At 41.0% G+C, this 17,497-nt stretch overlaps 1 protein-coding gene and 2 non-coding genes across 3 annotated transcripts in view; all 3 read left to right on the forward strand.

Moving 5' to 3' along the window:
- Positions 1–10,559: 10,559 nt before the first annotated feature.
- NOP58 (NOP58 ribonucleoprotein) overlaps positions 10,560–17,497 on the forward strand; it is a 26,659-nt gene continuing 19,721 nt past the window's right edge. The window contains exons 1-3 of the mRNA XM_006082415.3: positions 10,560–10,822; positions 12,883–12,959; positions 15,317–15,369. Coding sequence (XP_006082477.1) covers positions 10,778–10,822; positions 12,883–12,959; positions 15,317–15,369 — 175 coding nt within the window. The 5' untranslated portion in view covers positions 10,560–10,777. The remainder of the gene's footprint in view (positions 10,823–12,882; positions 12,960–15,316; positions 15,370–17,497) is intronic.
- LOC111828160 lies at positions 14,711–14,799 on the forward strand. The gene has a single exon (XR_002831951.1). It is a non-coding gene; the product is annotated as a small nucleolar RNA SNORD70 (small nucleolar RNA).
- On the forward strand, positions 15,465–15,549 carry LOC111828161. Its single transcript, XR_002831952.1, has one exon. It is a non-coding gene; the product is annotated as a small nucleolar RNA SNORD70 (small nucleolar RNA).

A 17,497-nucleotide genomic window follows, 5' to 3' on the forward strand; every position in this document is an offset into this window, starting at 1 on the left:
CAAAATAATGAGTTTGGATCACTACCTCGGAATTTATGAAAATTTAACTTAAAAATGAATCGAAGGCCTAAATGTAAGAGCCGAAACTATAAAACTCTTAGGAGAAAACAAAGGCATCAATTTTACTGTTGGATTAGGGATGGCTTTTAGATGTCACACAATTTATTTCAATTTGTGAAAATAAACTGAATTTCATCAAAATTAAAAACTTTTGCCTTTGGTATTGAATAGACAACCTAAAGAAAGGAAGAAAATATTTGCAAATATATATATGGGTCTAATATTCAGAACACATAAAGAACCATTACAATTCAGTTATAAAAAGACAACCCAATATTAAAATTGACTAAAATAATCTGAATAGTCATTTATTCAAATGACATTGGTATGCTCTACATCATTAGCAATCAGGGAAATGCAACTTAAAACTACAATGAGCCCTGACTGGTTTGGCTCAGTGGATAGAGCGTTGGCCTGCGGACTGAAGGGACCCAGGTTCGATTCCAGTCAAGGGCATGTACCTTGGTTGCGGTCACATCCCCAGTGGGGGGGTGTGCAGGAGGCAGCTGATCGATGTTACTAGCTCTCTATCCCTCTCCCTTCCTCTCTGTAAAAAATCAATAAGATATATTTTTTTAAAAAAACTACAATGAGATACAACTTCACACCACTAGGATATCTGCAATTAAAAAGAAAATGATATTTAGAAGTGTTGGAAAGCATATGGAGAAATTAAAATCATCATATACTATTTAGGAGGAATATAAAATGCTTTGGAAAACATTCTGGCAGTTCCTCCAACTGTTAAGCACAAAGTTAGTGTGATCCAGCAATTCTACTCCTAGATATATACCCAAGAGAACTGATGACATATGTCCACACAAAAACATGTATGCAAATTTTCACAGCAACATTATTCATAATAGCAAAAGAGTGGAAACAACCCAAATATCCATCAACTGACTAATGGAAAAACAAAAGTTGTATATCCATACAATGGAACATCATTAGGCCATAAAAAGAATGAAGTACTCAAGCAATGTTGATAAAACTAGAGAACATGCTAAGTGAAAGGAGCCAGTCATAGAGTATCATTCCATTCATATGACATGTCCACAATACGCAACTCTACAGAGACAGAAAATAAATTAGTAAACTACTGCTCCAGCCTTCTAGTAGGGCAGGGGGGTGAGGGAGGAAATAGAGACTGACTACTAAGAGGCACAGGTTTTCTTTTGGCAGTGATGAAAATACTCTAAAATCGATTGTGATGATGGTTGCACAACACAGTGAATATACTAAAAAACTAGAAATTACACATTTTAAATAGGTGAACTGTATGAAATGTTAATTATACCTCAATAAAACTGTTACATATAAAATACAATGGAGCCTTAGCTGGTTTGGCTCAGTGGCTAGAGCGTTGGTCTATGGACTGAAGTTCCCAGGTTTGATTCCAGTCAAGGGCACATACCCAGGTTTCGGGCTCAATCCCCAGTGGGGGGTGTGCAGGAGGCAGCCAATCAATGATTCTTTCTCATTATTGATGTTTTTATCTCTCTCTCCCTCTCCCTTCCTCTCCGAAATCAGTAAAAAATATTTATTAAAAAATATATCTATCCCTAACCGGTTTGGCTCAGTGGATAAAGCGTCGGCCTGTAGATTGAAAGGTCCCAGGTTCGATTCCAGTCAAGGGCATGTACCTTGGTTTCGGGCACATCCCTAGTAGGTGGTGTTCGGGAGGCAGCTGATCGATGTTTCTCTCTCATCGATGTTTCTAACTCTCTATCTCTCTCCCTTCCTCTCTGTAAAAAATCAATAAAATATTTTAAAATATATATATATCTATAATAATAAAAGCATAATATGCTAATTAGATAGGACAGCCGAACCGCACAACGACCATCCAGACGACCTTCTGGGACCATGCTATGACACCCACTGGCGCCAGACCAGCCAAGATGGGTGCTATGCGATTGGTCGGGGGCCCGGCCATTGTCCCATGATCGCCCTGCAGAGGGAGGCCAAGGCCACCAGCCAGCGGGGCGATCAATCAGGGGGCTCTATCATCACCCCAAAGAGGGAGGCCCAGGCCACCAACTGGTGGGCTATGGCGCGTGGGCAGGGCCTCCCTCTGGAAGGGAAGCCTGGGTCCCGGGTGCCAGAGAGAAGCTAGTGCCAGCAGCCAGGGGAAGGAAGGCCTGCTCTTGCACGAATTTCGTGCATTGGGCCTCTAGTATGTATATAATAGAGCTGGGAGGAGCTGCTAATAATAAGTAAGGTATTATTAATGGAGTACAAAGGACATTTACATTCAACCAGATGTCCAATGAAAGCTTCCCAAAAAAATCTAAATTGAAATCCAAAGGGTAAGTAGAAATCAGCTACAGCAGCAATTCTTAAACGTTTTGGTTCCAGAACTCCTTCAAACTTTTAAAAATTGCTGAAGATTCCAAAGAGCTTTTGTTTATGTGTTATTGCTATCAATATTTAACATGTTAGAAATTAAAACTGAAAAAAATATTAAATATGTATTTGTTTAAAAATAATAAGCCCTTGAAATGCATAAATAACATATTTGTATAAAAAAAGACTACATTTTCCAAATTCAAAAAATAAAAAACCTAATGAGAAGAATGACAGTGTTTTTTGTTTTTGCAAATGTCTTGAATTTTTTAAATGCCTGGCTTGATAGAAGACACCAGGTAGTTGTATCTACTTCATTCAATTGTTGCTGTATTTGTTATAATTTGTTTATGTAAAGAACATACAACCTCATGCAGGTATATAATTGGAGGAGGGAGGAAGGACTATTAGCTTTTTCAGATCATTGTGATATTTTCTTTGATAGTACACCCCAACTGGACAAGTGGTAGTTTCTTTTTTTAAAATATGCTTTTCTTGCCAAAACCGGTTTGGCTCAGTGGATAGAGTGTCGGCCTGCGGACTGAAAGGTCCCAGGTTCGATTCCGGTCAAGGGCATGTACCTGGGTTGCGGGCACATCCCCAGTGCCCGCAGAGATGTGCAGGAGGCAGCTGATCGATGTTTCTCTCTCATCGATGTTTCTAACTCTCTATCTCTCTCCCTTCCTCTCTGTAAAAAATCAATAAAATATATTGTAAAATAGATATATAGATATATATATATATATATATATATATATATGTTTTTCTTGATTTGAGAGAGAGAGGAAGGGCAGGGGAGAAACAGAGAGAGAGAAACAACAATGTGAGAGAAACACATCGACTGGTTGCCTCTTGCACGGGCCCCAACCAGAGCCCTTGACAGGACTCCAACCTGGACACTTAAGTCTAAGGGCTGATGCTCTATCCATTGAGCAAAACCGGCTGGGGCTGTAAGGCCCCACATTTTAGACTCTCTTCCTTTCTGTTGCTTCTTACAAACCCTTAAGGGATTTCTTTCCTGATCTCATCTCTTTCTTATAATATCTTGCCACTCTCTTCTAAAAATAACCTCTATTAAGTTTCTATTTTCTACTCCCTTCCCCCAGGGCTCAGTAGACATGTGGTCTGCTGCTCAAATAATCTCAGGCAACAGTTTTGCAAAATGTTTTGCCACTGCATCTCATGGCTTACCATCTTTTTGGCCATTGATATTAGGTTTATTCTGCCCACCACCCACCTGTATGTAAATGTCACATAGGTTTGTTTGTTTTTACAGTAGTGTTCCACTCTGAGCAATGAACAAAACAAATAAAGCCTCTACTCTCATTGCGCTTACATTCTATAGGTTTCTTCTAATTCTTCATAGGTTTTCTTTTAAAACACGCTGCCCTAGGTGGTTTGACTCAGTGGCTAGAGCATCAGCTAACGGACTGAAGGGTCCCAGGTTCGATTCCGATCAAGGGCACATACTCGGATTAGGGGCTCGATCCCCAGTAGGTGGTGTGAAGGAGGCAGCCAATCAATGATTCTCTTTCATCATTGATGTTTCTATCTCTCTCTCCCTCTCCCTTCTTCTCTGAAATTATATATATATGATTTTTTTAAAAATGCTTGCCCTAGCCCCGGTTTGGCTTAGTGGAAAGGGCGTTGACCTGCAGACTGAAGAATCCTGGGTTTGATTCCAGTCAAGGGCATGTACCTTGGTTGCAGGCTCCTCCCCATTGGGGCCCAGGGCCCGTGCAGGAGGCAACCAATCGATGTGTTTCTCTTACATTGATATTTCTCTGTCTTTCCTCCTCCCTTCCACTTCCCTAAAAATCAATGGGAAAATATCCTCAGGTGAGGATTAATGTAGGGAGTGGCTATAGGGTTAAGCCTCCGACTGACCTGTTGTTGGCAAAGCCACAAACAAGTCCCAGCTTAGAGGGCATAGCCCTCTTAGCATAATTAGGCTTGACCTTATGATGCTCCCTAGATCTTATCTGGGTAGCTAATGGGCTGCGGGAGGTGCAGCAAGTGCTGCCAAAACAAGTGAAATTCACGAGAACATTGTAACTATGGTGACCACTACCTTGTTTACCTCTGACTATAAAGGCTCAGCTTGCCTCTGGATTTCTCTCTGTGGCCTCAGCCAGGCACAGGAAGATCCACCTAGACCAGTGATGGCAAACCTTTTGAGCTTGGCGTGTCAGCATTTTGAAATACCCTAACTTAACTCTGGTGCCGTGTCACATATATAAATTTTTTGATATTTGCAACCATAGTAAAACAAAGACATATTTTTGATATTTAATTTATATATTTAAATGCCATTTAATAAAGAAAAATCAACCAAAAAAATGAGTTCGCGTGTCACCTCTGACATGCGTGTCATAGGTTCGCCATCACTGACCTAGACCCAGCTTATTCTCTCTGTCTGTCTTATTCTGTCTACATCCTTCGCCGCCGCCCCCCCCTCAGGCTCACCGAACCCTTGGTTGAGCTTGCCCACCACAGATTAACAAAAAACAAAAACAAAAAACATGCTTGTTTGAAAATGAACTCAGGATTTGTTGGGGTTTTTTTTTCCCTTTTATTTTGAGGTTACATTTATGAAAGTTGGGGATAGCAGAACAAAGGAAGGGCTTAGGTATAGAAGAAGCCACAGGAGAGAAGCCTAGGCATGCTCTGCTTTGGCCCTCCAGAATTGTTATGGGGGAAAGTGAGTCACATAGGGCAGAATGGACTGACTGAGAAATAAAAGTCACAGTGACAGGAGTGAGCCAAGGCAGGCTCCTATTAGCTCTGACACAGTCAGAGAAAAGGGGGCCTTGGAGACAGGTTCAGGGGGTTACCTAGGACGAAATGCCACTGCCTGCTGCTCCCCTGGTTGCAAGTCTTGCTGAGACTCTTTGAGATTAGGAGAAAGAGAACATAGGTACATGCTTGAGAAAGGGGGAAGAAAGCTCTGGGCGTGCTCCAAAGGAAGCCCACAAGAATTTATTTTCATGAGGTATGATAAGACATGAAGACATGAAAATGATTGTTATAAAGAAAAAATTTTTGCTGAGAGTGGGAACAGCCAGGGAGAGATAAATGGAGGAAAAAGGAGACAGATGTAATACTTTAAATAATAAAGAATTTTAATTAAAAAAAGAAAGCTAAAGAATTTTTTTAAAAGTTTTTTTTCAATATGTTTTTTCTTATTGATTTCATGAGGAAGGGAGAGGGAGAGAGAGACAGAAACATCAGTGATGAGAGAGAATAATCAGCTGCCTTCTGCACGCCCCCCAGTGGGGATCGAGCCCACAACCCAGGCATGTGCCCTGACTTGGAATCGAACCACAACTTCCTCGTTCATAGTTTGACACTCAACGACTGAGCCAAGCTGGAAAGGCCATAATTTTATACGGGGAAAGGATACAGATCGAAATCAGTAATGGAAGAAACACACAGGGCAAAACCTGGCAGAGTTCCAAACACAAAACTTCCATTGTCCTCTCCCATCAGTGAGGATGTCCTTACCGTCCCAGCCCTGAAGTATGACAATATTCATACATTATTGCCAACTAGGTTCAGAGATTTTTAAAAAATATTTTTATTGATTTCAGAAAGGGGAAGGGAGAAGAGAGACATAGAAACACCAATGAAAAAAAAAAACACCAATGATGAGAGAGAATCACAGATCGGCTGCCCCTTGCACGCCCCCCCACTGGGGATTGAGCCCACAACCCAGGCATGTGCTCCTAACTGGAATCTAACCTGGGACCCCTCAGTCCACAGAGGCTGACGCTGTATCCATTGAGCCAAACCAGCAAGGGCAGTTTCAGAGATTTTTGTTGGGGCTTAATAATCTAGGCATACCAATTGATTGATTGATTGCCCATACGGTTGAACTTATGGCCTGGTTGATCACATGTTTGGTCTTTCCTGAATGAGCAATCCCCACCCTAAACAAAGACACTCCTATCAAATATGATGTAGATTACCTCCCAGAAGCCAAGGGCAAAGGCCAGACTTGGGCAAGGCCAAATTATCCTATATAATAAAAGGCTAATATGCAAATTGTCCACCCACGACCCCTCCCCCCGGCTGGACCCGCCCCTGATTGGCACCCATCAGAGTCGCCAGCCAGACCCCACCCGTGCACAAATTCGTGCACCAGGCCTCTAGTTTTCCATAATTAACAAGAACTTCAATTTATTTATTTTTTCAAATCATTTTCCACCCTCATTGTATATATTTTCTACCCTTTTCTGATTACATACAAATGACAGATTTATTTTAAAAATTTTTTTATTGATATTAGAGAGGAAGGGAGAGGGAGAGAGAGAAACGTCAGTGATGAGAGAGAATCATTCATCGGCTGCCTCCTGCACACCCCCTACGGGGATCAAGCCCACAACCCAGGCGTGTGCCCTTGACCAGAATCGAACCTGGGACCCTTCAGTCCGCAGGCTGACGCTCTATCCACTGAGCCAAACTGTCTAGGGCACAAATGACAGATTTTTATGACCAATTAATCTTCAATAGTTTTCAGAGAGGGCGTGTGTGGCCACAGATACAGAAATTGAACCATTATAAAAGCTAGCTACCTTTCATTTGCAGGGAGGAAAAAAATTTTTTTCATTTATATACAAACAGAAAACCAATAGCCATAGCTTTCCAACTTCAGCCAAGGGTTGAAAGGAAACGGAGCACAGAACTCACCAGTTGGTTACAGTAGTTCCAGATCTCAAAGAGCTATTTTCTGTTCACAGCCACATAAAACATTTTTAGTTATGTAACTCATAATGCCCCACTGACAAGACAAATAACAAAGAGTGGCAGGACAAACAGACAAATGAACAAATAATCAAAAAACAAACAAAAGAAGTCACATACTCTGCCTTCTGCTAGCCAACTGGGACAAGATTCCTGGTACCTATCTGACTGGATACACCAAATAGTCATAAACAAACAAATATGTCAGATTTCATGTTATTGCCAGCAGCAGTTGTACAAATCAAAATCAGAACAACATCCAGACTTGGCCATTAACTAGAAACAGAAACAGAAATAGAGAAAGACATTTAGTCAGTAAAGCTCTATTGCCACATAAGAGGCAACGCAAGAGCCAGAAAGATTATGTCTAGGTGAGAAGAGTACTCCTCTGGTACCGCAGTCTACTCAGTGTCAACAGGTAAATCATTTGGGGAAAAAATGTATTTGCAAAGAAAGTTATTAAGGAGGCCAGTTTTCAAAGGCTTGCTCATCACAAAACAAAACAGAATAAACAAAGCATTCATTAAAAGAAAAATACAACGTTACCAAGTTAACAATTAGTTAATAAAAAGTTGCATTTTTCTCACATAATTATGTGTGTGTGTTTTTTTAATTCTCACCCGAGGATTTTTTTAAAAGTATATTTTATTGATTTTTTACAGAGAGGAAGGGAGCAGGATAGAGAGTTAGAAACATCGATGAGAGAGAAACATCGATCAGCTGCCTCCTGCACACCCCCCACTGGGGATGTGCCCGCAACCAAGGTACATGCCCTTGACAGGAATCGAATCTGGGACCCTTCAGTCCCCAGGCCGACACTCTATCCACTGAGCCAAACCAGTTAGGGCCACCCGAGGATTTTTTAATTGACTTGACAGAGCGAGAGAGAGAAACACCATTGCGACACAGAAACATCGATCGGTTGCTCCCCATACGCACCATATGCAGCAAGACCCAGGATTGAACCCACAACTTTTGCTGCCCAGGATGACACTCCAACCAACTGAGCTACCCAGCCAGGGCTCAGATGATTATCTTATCTGCAAAGCTGATCTTCAGATATCAGCACTGCAAAAGTCAGTGGGAGAGTTGTTTTTCTTTGGGAGTAAATAATTTACAGAAAGGCTCAAGGTTTCATTTAATTTGGGATCTAGAACTAGACCCTAATTTTGTTGTGTCTTGTTTTTGTTTCTTAGGATACGTGGTGGTTTGTGTGTTCCCTTTCTATAGGGTGTGATATGCATGTTTACCCTTAGTGGAAGCAGGCAATGTTTATTTTTTAAAATATATTTTTATTGATTTCAGAGAGAGAGAGGGAAAAAGAGGTAGAAACATCAATGATGAGAGAGAATCATTTATTGAGAATCATTTATTGGCTGCCTCCTGCACGCCCCACTCTTGGGAATAGAGTCCACAAGCCTGGCATGTGCCCTGACCGCCAGCCTTTAGTTTCCTTCTTGATGTCACCTCCTCTTGTCTATATGAATTATTGTCTTAATTTAATTATATGGGCACTGTGCAAAGACAACTTTTAGGAAATGCCACAGGAAAGAAGTTTCTCATTGAATATTTTCACTTCTCTTTGTGTAAAGGGTTCAAGCTTTAGACACAAGGAAAAGAACTTTACTTCTTGCAGATATTCATTCATTAAATGTTTACAAATCACTTAATGAGATCTGACTTCATGACTAGCACATTATTCCTTATAAGGATCCAAGTAAGTGAAAGATACAGATTCCATTCTCTAGCAGATGCACTGCCGTTAAGGAAACTATGCTCCAAAAAGTATAAAGTTATATAACAATATAAAGAGATGCAGTGTTTCCAATTCATCTGCCCACCCCACCACACCCCACCCCACCCCACCCCCCTCTCCTAATCCAGCCATTTTGGCTTCTGTTTCCCTGACGACACTGGATCCTACTGTATAATCAATCACGCTCTCGTCTGTACCATAGATTCCCCTACCCCTTGATTTCCCCCCACTTTCATCTTTTTGTGTTACTTAGTTCAGAATTTTCATTTCTCTTGATGCCCGGTTGCAGAGCTGCTTGTGAAAATCAAGTTACCTAGTGTTCCGAAACTTCCAGGAGGTTGTTCTTTAATATTTGCAGGCAATCTGGATATTGGGACTGGGAAGTGAGGAAAGAAATTTTACTGCTATTGGAAGCCAGACTTGTGTAAGAATTGGGGTATTTAAACCAGTCAAGGAGACTGCAAGTTATCAGAAAAGCAAATTATGAGAGGAGTTAGCTTGAAACGCAGGCCGATAGGGCAGGGATCCAGCGGGAAGCAAAGGCAGGTAGAACGTAGACAGGGGCAGACACGGCAGTTTAAGCAAGCCTAATGACGGAAACCAGCCATGCTGAAAAAAATAAAATATTTTTGGATGCAGAGCGGGAGGCATGGGAAACCAAGGGAGGCCTGCAATAAACAAGGTGTAGGTACACATAGAAACAGCAAGTTCAGGTTCGTTGCTGTGCACAACGAGGGACTCAATCAGGTGGTGAAATAGATAGATATGGAGCAGGCTTGTAGCACATATATGCTAAGAAGGCAACCCATTCTTTGGGCCCCCTCCCCGGTGGGGAGTCTGAATCTGTAATAAATTCTCCCCACTTTTGCTTAAATTTTCTGGTCCGCGTAGCTCATTCTTCAACATCCCGAGACACGACCCCCGGAAAACACCTCGGCTCACCGTTCCGGTTACCAATTACACTAAGAAAAGAACAGAACATCTACATTCATACCCTAGAGTCATTGCAGTAGAAAAAAAGGGGGGGGGCGGGGGAGAGGCCCACATATATTTGAAACACATCTGTGCAAAACAATCACTTTGGCCAGAAAGAACTATCAGGAGAGCTCGCAGATACTGTGACGACCATGCTGTCATTCTGAGGACTTCAAGGCAGGAGTACAGCCTACAGTGGTTCTCAACCTTCTGGCCCTTTAAATACAGTTCCTCATGTTGCGACCCAACCATAAAATTATTTTCGTTGCTACTTCATAATTGTAATGTTGCTACTGTTATGAATCGTCATATAAATATCTGATATGCAGGATGGTCTTAGGCGACCCCTGTGAAAGGGTCGCTCGACCGCCAAAGGGGTCGCGACCCACAGGTTGAGAACCGCTGGCCTAGCGGCTTGCACTTCCCAAATTACACATGCCTGCGGCAGACACCGAGACACACATGGAATATATCATATACGAGCCCTAAAAATAATAGTAAGCAAAGTTTTATTTTGACTCTGTGCAGTCTGCAGGCATAAAAACTCGTTGCCTGACAAAATCTCGCGACAATTCCGTGGTTTTCTCCCGCCTCCCCCCCCCCGCCGTGGCGGGAATATTGCGGAAGTGACGTCCCGCTACGCTTCTCGCGTCACGTCACCCGCCGGAAGTGCGCTACTTCCCAGAATCCTCGGTGGAGGAGAAGCGCGTTCACGCGTGCTGCACGCAGCGCAGTGTGGAACATTTAGGCAACGTGGTCTGGTGCTCTGCAGGGCAGCGTGCGCGCTTGTGCTTGTCCCGCCGCGGCCTTGCGGGCTTGGGGGGCCGCACATCGGGTCTTTTTCCGTCGGGATAAGAGCTCGCGGCGGGTCGCGCAGCGCCCGGACCCGGCCTAACCATGCTGGTGCTGTTTGAAACGTCCGTCGGCTACGCCATCTTTAAGGTAGAGGGGAGAGTGAGCCGTTGGAGGGGGAAGGCGGGTGTTGGGCCGGCGGGAGGAGGAAAGACTCCCGGAGCGGGTGACCCTGCTCAGGGTTGCAGGGTGCCTTGTATGCTCCCTGCTCTGGAAGGAAGGGCCAGGCTTTGGGCGCGGGAGGCGCGTGTTCCGGCGAACACGTGGCCTCGCTCTGTGGGGTGCAGGGTTCTGGGTGAGAGGGTTTGGCCGGGTTGGAGAGAGCTGAACAGAAGCCATGTTAGAGTTTTAGAGGTTATGAGGGAGTTGGGGCTTTATCCCGAGTGTTTCGAAGAACGGCTGAGAAGTTCCCACGAGAGGAATAGATTCCCTGTGCTGTCTGGCCGGATTGCAGGGCTGCAGGCAAGGGAGCCAGGGTGGTTTTGCATCAAAGCAGACAAGATAAAGATGCTTTGATTGAGGTTGGTAGGAAGATGGTCTTCGGGGGAATTTTAAGGGTAGAACTGACGGGATTGGCTGATGGGTTGAGCGGGGTTTTGGTGTCAGTAAGTGGGTGCGCGATGATAGGGAAGGGAAACAGGTGGTTGAGTTTTGGGGGGGGGGCTGAAGAGTTAGGGGTTGGCTGCAGGAAGCTTGCGATGTTTATTAGACGTGGAAATGCAACCGTCATTTCAAATTTGAAGCCGACCTAGGGGAGAAATCTGGGTTGATGATGATCAAGGTGAGATTAGGGTGTTTTAGTAGGTAAAGTTTGAAGTTAAGGCTTCATCAGCATAGAAATTATTGAGCAGTGAGTGGGGCGTTCGTATCTTGGGAGGCTATTGAAATGTTAGGAAGAAAGAGGTAAATTGAGGCCATTCTCCTGAGCTCCACTTCCAGGAGCTTGTTCTATAGAAATGCAACGTGTATATATGCAACAACGTTTTCTGAAGGATAAGGAAAGTTTAGCAATAACCTAAATATTTCTCAATAAAAGTATAAATGGTGGTATATTCATACACAGCAATTCTAGGTTGTTAAAACCTAAGATTACATGCACGGTATGCTAAGTGTGCGGTATGCACAAATAAAATGTCACCCAGTCAAAAAGTCTTAAAGAATATATCCCTAAATGTCAATAACTGATTCTTAGATTTAAAGTGCCCTTTTTTTTTTTCTTTGCATTTTAAAATTTCCAATGTCGGGATGTGTCTTATAATTGATGGCATCTTAGTTTTAGAGAAATCCGTAATACTTCTGTTAAGATGATTAGCAATGAATAATAAAATGTATTCTATAGAAAGCAGTTAATTGATCATATAAGATATGCATGGTTTATGTTGATAGATGCTACAAAATTGCCTTCAAGAAATCCTCTTAGTTTCACTTAAATCAAGAGTGAATACAAGTTATTTCTCTACACCCTGACCAGTACTCTGTGATAAGTTAACTGCTCAAGTACAAGATAGGGTAGGATCAATCTTAAGATGCATTTCCCCCCCTATTTAATTTAACATCCTTGACATTAAGATGTCTTACAGTTGACAGCAGGTCAGTTTAATTGGCAGTATAAAATAATGGCATATTAAAAGTATTCTAAAGAAAGTATGAATACGATAGGCTTTTTGAAGGAGTTAAGGTGTCCTTAAAAATAGAAAGTTTTCAGCAAAGACATTCCCCCCACCACCACCACTAGATCTGGATTCCATCCAGTTATTAAATGTGCTACTTGAGCTACTAATTTGAAAATTTTATACTGGGTGAGAAAACTGGTTCATTATTTCAGAGGAAAAAAGTAACTTACACCATCCTCATTTCACATGTGCAGTTGTACTTGAAGTGTGTAGGTGTATGTGGGTGCCTAAGCTCTGCTTTTATTTATCTATCGTAAATTCTCACCCAAGGATATTTTTTCCATTGATTTTTAGAGAATGTGGAAGGGAGGGAGAGAGACAGAAGCAGTGATTGATATTGGGGGTGGGGGTGGTATGTGCCCTTTACTGGAATCTAACTCGGGACCCTTCAGTCTGAGGGCCGACGCTCTAACAACTGAGCAACTGGCTAGGGCTAAGCTGTGCTTTTTTAAAGAATTATTTAAATATTTATTACAGGTTTTGAATGAGAAGAAACTTCAAGAGGTTGATAGTTTGTGGAAAGAATTTGAAACTCCAGAGAAAGCAAATAAAATGTAAGTCACCTTGAAAATAAGAATGTAGCATTTCACATTTGTAGGAGTTCTTTTTACACACCCCTCCCCTCCGTTCACATAATTGTTATATTCATAACTTTTAAAATGTATTTCAGGAATGATACTGGTATGAGCCTAATTATTAGATTTCCTTATTTGGAGCATAAGCTATCTCTACTAGTTTTTATTAGTTTCAGACTAATAAAAGTACTTTTTCGTAAGTTCTTTCAAAGCATGAACTGATTGTGAATTAAGTATAAATTTCTGTTAAAAGTAATATTTGTCAAAAAGCATGGATTTAACTTTTAGTTTCTCTAAGTTAGTGTTATTCCAGTGTTTTTTAACTTAATTTGAAGTTTATTCATTCTTTATGACTTCTACTTCCTAGCTCCCACTGGAGTAATAACTAGGTAGGACATCCTGGAAAGGTTTACCTGAGTTCCCCACGGTCTCTGGAGTAGAAAATAGAGAGTAATGTTGATGCCAGCTTAAGGAATGAGTGGTAAAGAGAGCTGGCTTTTCCTCGAGGTAGTCATGATGGCTCCCACCCTCTGTGAATCACCTTTTGAAATAACCCATTTAGTGGATGTGGTCCTAGGAAGGACCTGACTGATATCTTGATACATGTGGATTTCGGTTATGTCGTTTCATAATTCACCTGCTAGTGCTAATAAAAACTCACAAGAATAGAAAAAAACTATTAAACCTTGCTAAAGATAAAGAGTGTTGAACCCAAAGAAATGTCATACTAAATAGTTCAGTGGTTCTCAACCTTCTAGCCCTTTAAATACAGTTCCTCATGTTGTGACCCAACCATAAAATTATTTTCGTTGCTACTTCATAATTGTAATGTTGCTACTGTTATGAATCGTCATATAAATATCTGATATGCAGGATGGTCTTAGGTGTGACCCCTGTGAAAGGGTTGTTCGACCGCCAAAGGGGTCACGACCCACAGGTTGAAAACTGCTGAAATAGAGAAACAAATACATAGTTCTAGCATTTGTAGTGGCAAAAACCCAAAATTTGAAATAATGCTCATTGGTACTGTAATTGTTGAATAAATTTTTGTATATCTATAGATCTCTTACATATCTAGAGAGTGGCCCATGATATACTGAGAAAACCATAATTCAAATTTTGTATAATGTGATCCCATTTTTGCCATGTTCTTGTGCATCTATATATGCATTTATGCAAATACAGAGAGGTATGAGCAAATGCCACTGCAGAAGGGTGCAAATAGGGGTGAGTGAGGTAGGACAGATTAAATTACTACTTTTTCCGTAAATCTTTGTATTGTTGGGTGTGTGTTTAAGGGGCCAACAGGGTGTTTCTGACCAGGTAAGAAAAGCTTGCTTAAGATAATATTTTAGACACAATAGAAGACTGATTCATTCCCATTCATATTCTCTCTCTCCCTCTCTCTCTCTCTCTCTCTCTCTCTCTCTCTCTCTCTCTCTCTCTATTTCTCCCTCCCTCCCTCCCTAAAATATATTTTTATTGATTTCAGAGAGGAAGGGCGAGGAGGAGAGAGATAGAAACATCAATGATGAGAATCATTTATTGGCAGCCTCCTGCATGCCCCCTACTGGGGATTGAGCCCACAACCCGGACATATGCCCTTGACCGGAATTGAACCTGGGACCCTTCTGTCCCCAGACTGATGCTCTGTCCACTGAGCCAAACTGGCTAGGGCTAATTTTCTCTTTTTAAAGGGATATATGCTTTAATTGGCTGGGTTAACTTGATTCATTGTTGTCAATGATGTATTCTTGTTGGAACTGAATCTAAGTGATCTCACTCAAATATTCGTCACTACCACTGAGACAGCAATGGATTAAATGTATTTGTTTCCATATGAAATGATGTTACTCTGCACATAAGTGTGGGAGAAAGAAGGGAGTAAAATTAAAATAAGGTTGACAGAAATCAGGTCTGACAATAAGCTGTTGTTTAATGGTATTTTTACTGGAATGACAAGTTAGTGTCCTAAGATTCCTGGCCTAAGACGGACTCGCATGCCTTTTCTTAGGCATCTGAGTCTAGCTTTAAGCAACGGAGGTGATGTTGAAGCTTTAGCATCTTTCCTGTGGTTTAGATGTGGTAGCCAACCTCTTTGCTGTTGATTCCTTCAAAGCCTACAACCTTCTCTATAATAGTCCAAACATTACTAGCCTAACATTTAGAGGAACCGGTCATTTTGTGAAGAATATCTAACTTTGCACCCTGGTACCCTTTGGCAGGAACGTTTCTTTTATCAGTGCATGCTTTGGAAACAGTCCGACACCCTTTCCTGAATATGTGGCTTTTACAGAAATCAGTGTGCCTGCATGACATTTTTTTCTTTCTTCTAGAGTTAAGCTAAAACATTTTGAGAAATTTCAGGATACAGCAGAAGCATTAGCAGGTAAAGTCAAAGGCTAGCTTTTTTTGTTTTTAATCTTGGCAATTTGTTATCCTTATTAAAAAAATTGTTTGCTTCAGTTGCCTGAGTTAACCTTATTCAATGTTGTCAATGATGCATTCTTTTCAGAACTGAATTTAAGTGATCTAACTAATTCGTCACTACCACTGAGACAACATTGAGTTAGCTTTTTTCACCATAGGGCTGGTTTCCCCCCCATGTGATGAGAGCTGAGGAGTGGTTAAATTGATCTCCCTGTGGAAACCAAGAGCATAATGCTAAAGCACAATTCAGTAAAAGCTGTTCTACAAGGGACCAAGGTAATGTGGTCAAGCACACAGCTCTGATCATTCTACTACAACGGTAACGTTGAGAATAGCCAGCATTCCCCGTTGAAATAATAAAACAGCTCTCCAAGGATAACATTTTTAGTTTGAAAAAGCACAACATTATTAAAAGTTTTAGGAAAACTAATACCTTTAGGTTTGTGTTTATTTATTATGAAACTACAGAGGCATAAGAGCTGTTACTTAAGGAGGCATGATTTTTTATGCTTTAGAAGAATGGATGGCTGATCCTTCAATTAGTCGTTCTGATAGGACAACAGACATACTTTAATAGGGTTTATTAACTTGACTTGGCTTCAGTAAGCAATTGGTTTTATACGTTGTTTTTTTAATATTAGGGGACACAAGACCAGATATAAAACCCTAATCATAAATTTTTCAGTTGCTTACATTCTATACCATATCAGCCACCTACTTGAAGTATAATTTGAAAATGAAGGGCCATAAGTAAGGATGTGCCTTAATGAATTTGATAGATCCAAATAATTTGTTTCATCAGCCACAGGAGAAGGATATAGTTCTCTTGTGAAACTTAGGAATCCAACTAAATAAATATGCTGGATTATTAATGGGCCATCCTAATCTTGGCAGAGGGGTGAGCTGAAGGAAGACCCAACGATGGGCCAATTTTTTAATTTTTAAAAATGGTTCTAGGGCTGCTAAATTGGTAATAAAAGCCTTATAGCGCCATAAAGCACAACTATAATAATTTTTACCTGGGGAATTTTTAAAATACAGTTCTGTACATCATAGCTTTAAAGTTAAATATGGGTAAATGCACTCGGATGCATTAGTCACATAGTAGAGTTGTAAAGAGCTGCAAGCCCTGATTCTGAGTGGCCTCTCTTGAACTTATTTTGTATATAACCTCTTTAATCTTTTTGGGACATTTCTGACCAATCCTTATTAAACTATTAAATGGATAGGTCCAACCTCTACCCAAACATGAAGCAAGTTTTTACTATAGCTAATATATTGATCACATAGAGTTTGTCAGATTTTGTATTCATCGTTCCAAAATCTTGAAACAAACCTGTGAAGTAGGTAATATCACTATTTTTCAGATGATAAAACTGAGGCTTCAGAAGAAGCACATTTCCCTACCAGGTTTTTGGTATTTCTTAAAATATTGTAAGATATATAGTGAAAATTCCATAGGAGGTGAGAACCCTCTGACCCTCCCCTTAATCTAAGTTCCATGAAGGCAGAGACAGTTGTTTGCTTTCAAACCCCTAGATTCTAGCACATAAATATTTTGGGGTAAATGAATGAAAGTAGAAAACTCTATCAGGAATCTGGTCACAGAAACTTCTACAATGCCTTTTCCCATCTGTTTTACCAGAAATTTTAACATTGCCTTATTACTAAGAACAGAGTTCTTCCTGAGAATTAAACTTCCCACTGCCTGTTACAAGGCAGTTTTGATGTGACAACGAAAATTCAGTGGTTGCAGATGTCAGACTATGCGTTAACACTCCATATTGTAAGAAAGCATCTGATGAGGTATAATGTCAATTTATATTGGTCCCAGACGTTCAGATATGACTTTTGCGTGAAAAGGTGTATTTTTACGCTTGGTCAAATTTTTAAGATATAAGTCTTCCAAATAGTCACAGTAAAATATGGGCCAACCTACATTTGGACAAAGTGAGAACTACTAGGAGATACTAAACAGTGGCCAGTGGAGAAGATAAGTAGAGGGAAGACTCAGCAGCCCCTTTCCCTGTCACCATCTATGTGTCATCTTTTTATTTTTATTTTTTAAATATATTTTATTGATTTTT

This window comes from Myotis lucifugus, unplaced genomic scaffold (genome assembly GCF_000147115.1).
Source record: "Myotis lucifugus unplaced genomic scaffold, Myoluc2.0 scaffold_3, whole genome shotgun sequence".
In the NCBI taxonomy this organism is placed as follows: Eukaryota; Metazoa; Chordata; class Mammalia; order Chiroptera; family Vespertilionidae; genus Myotis; species Myotis lucifugus.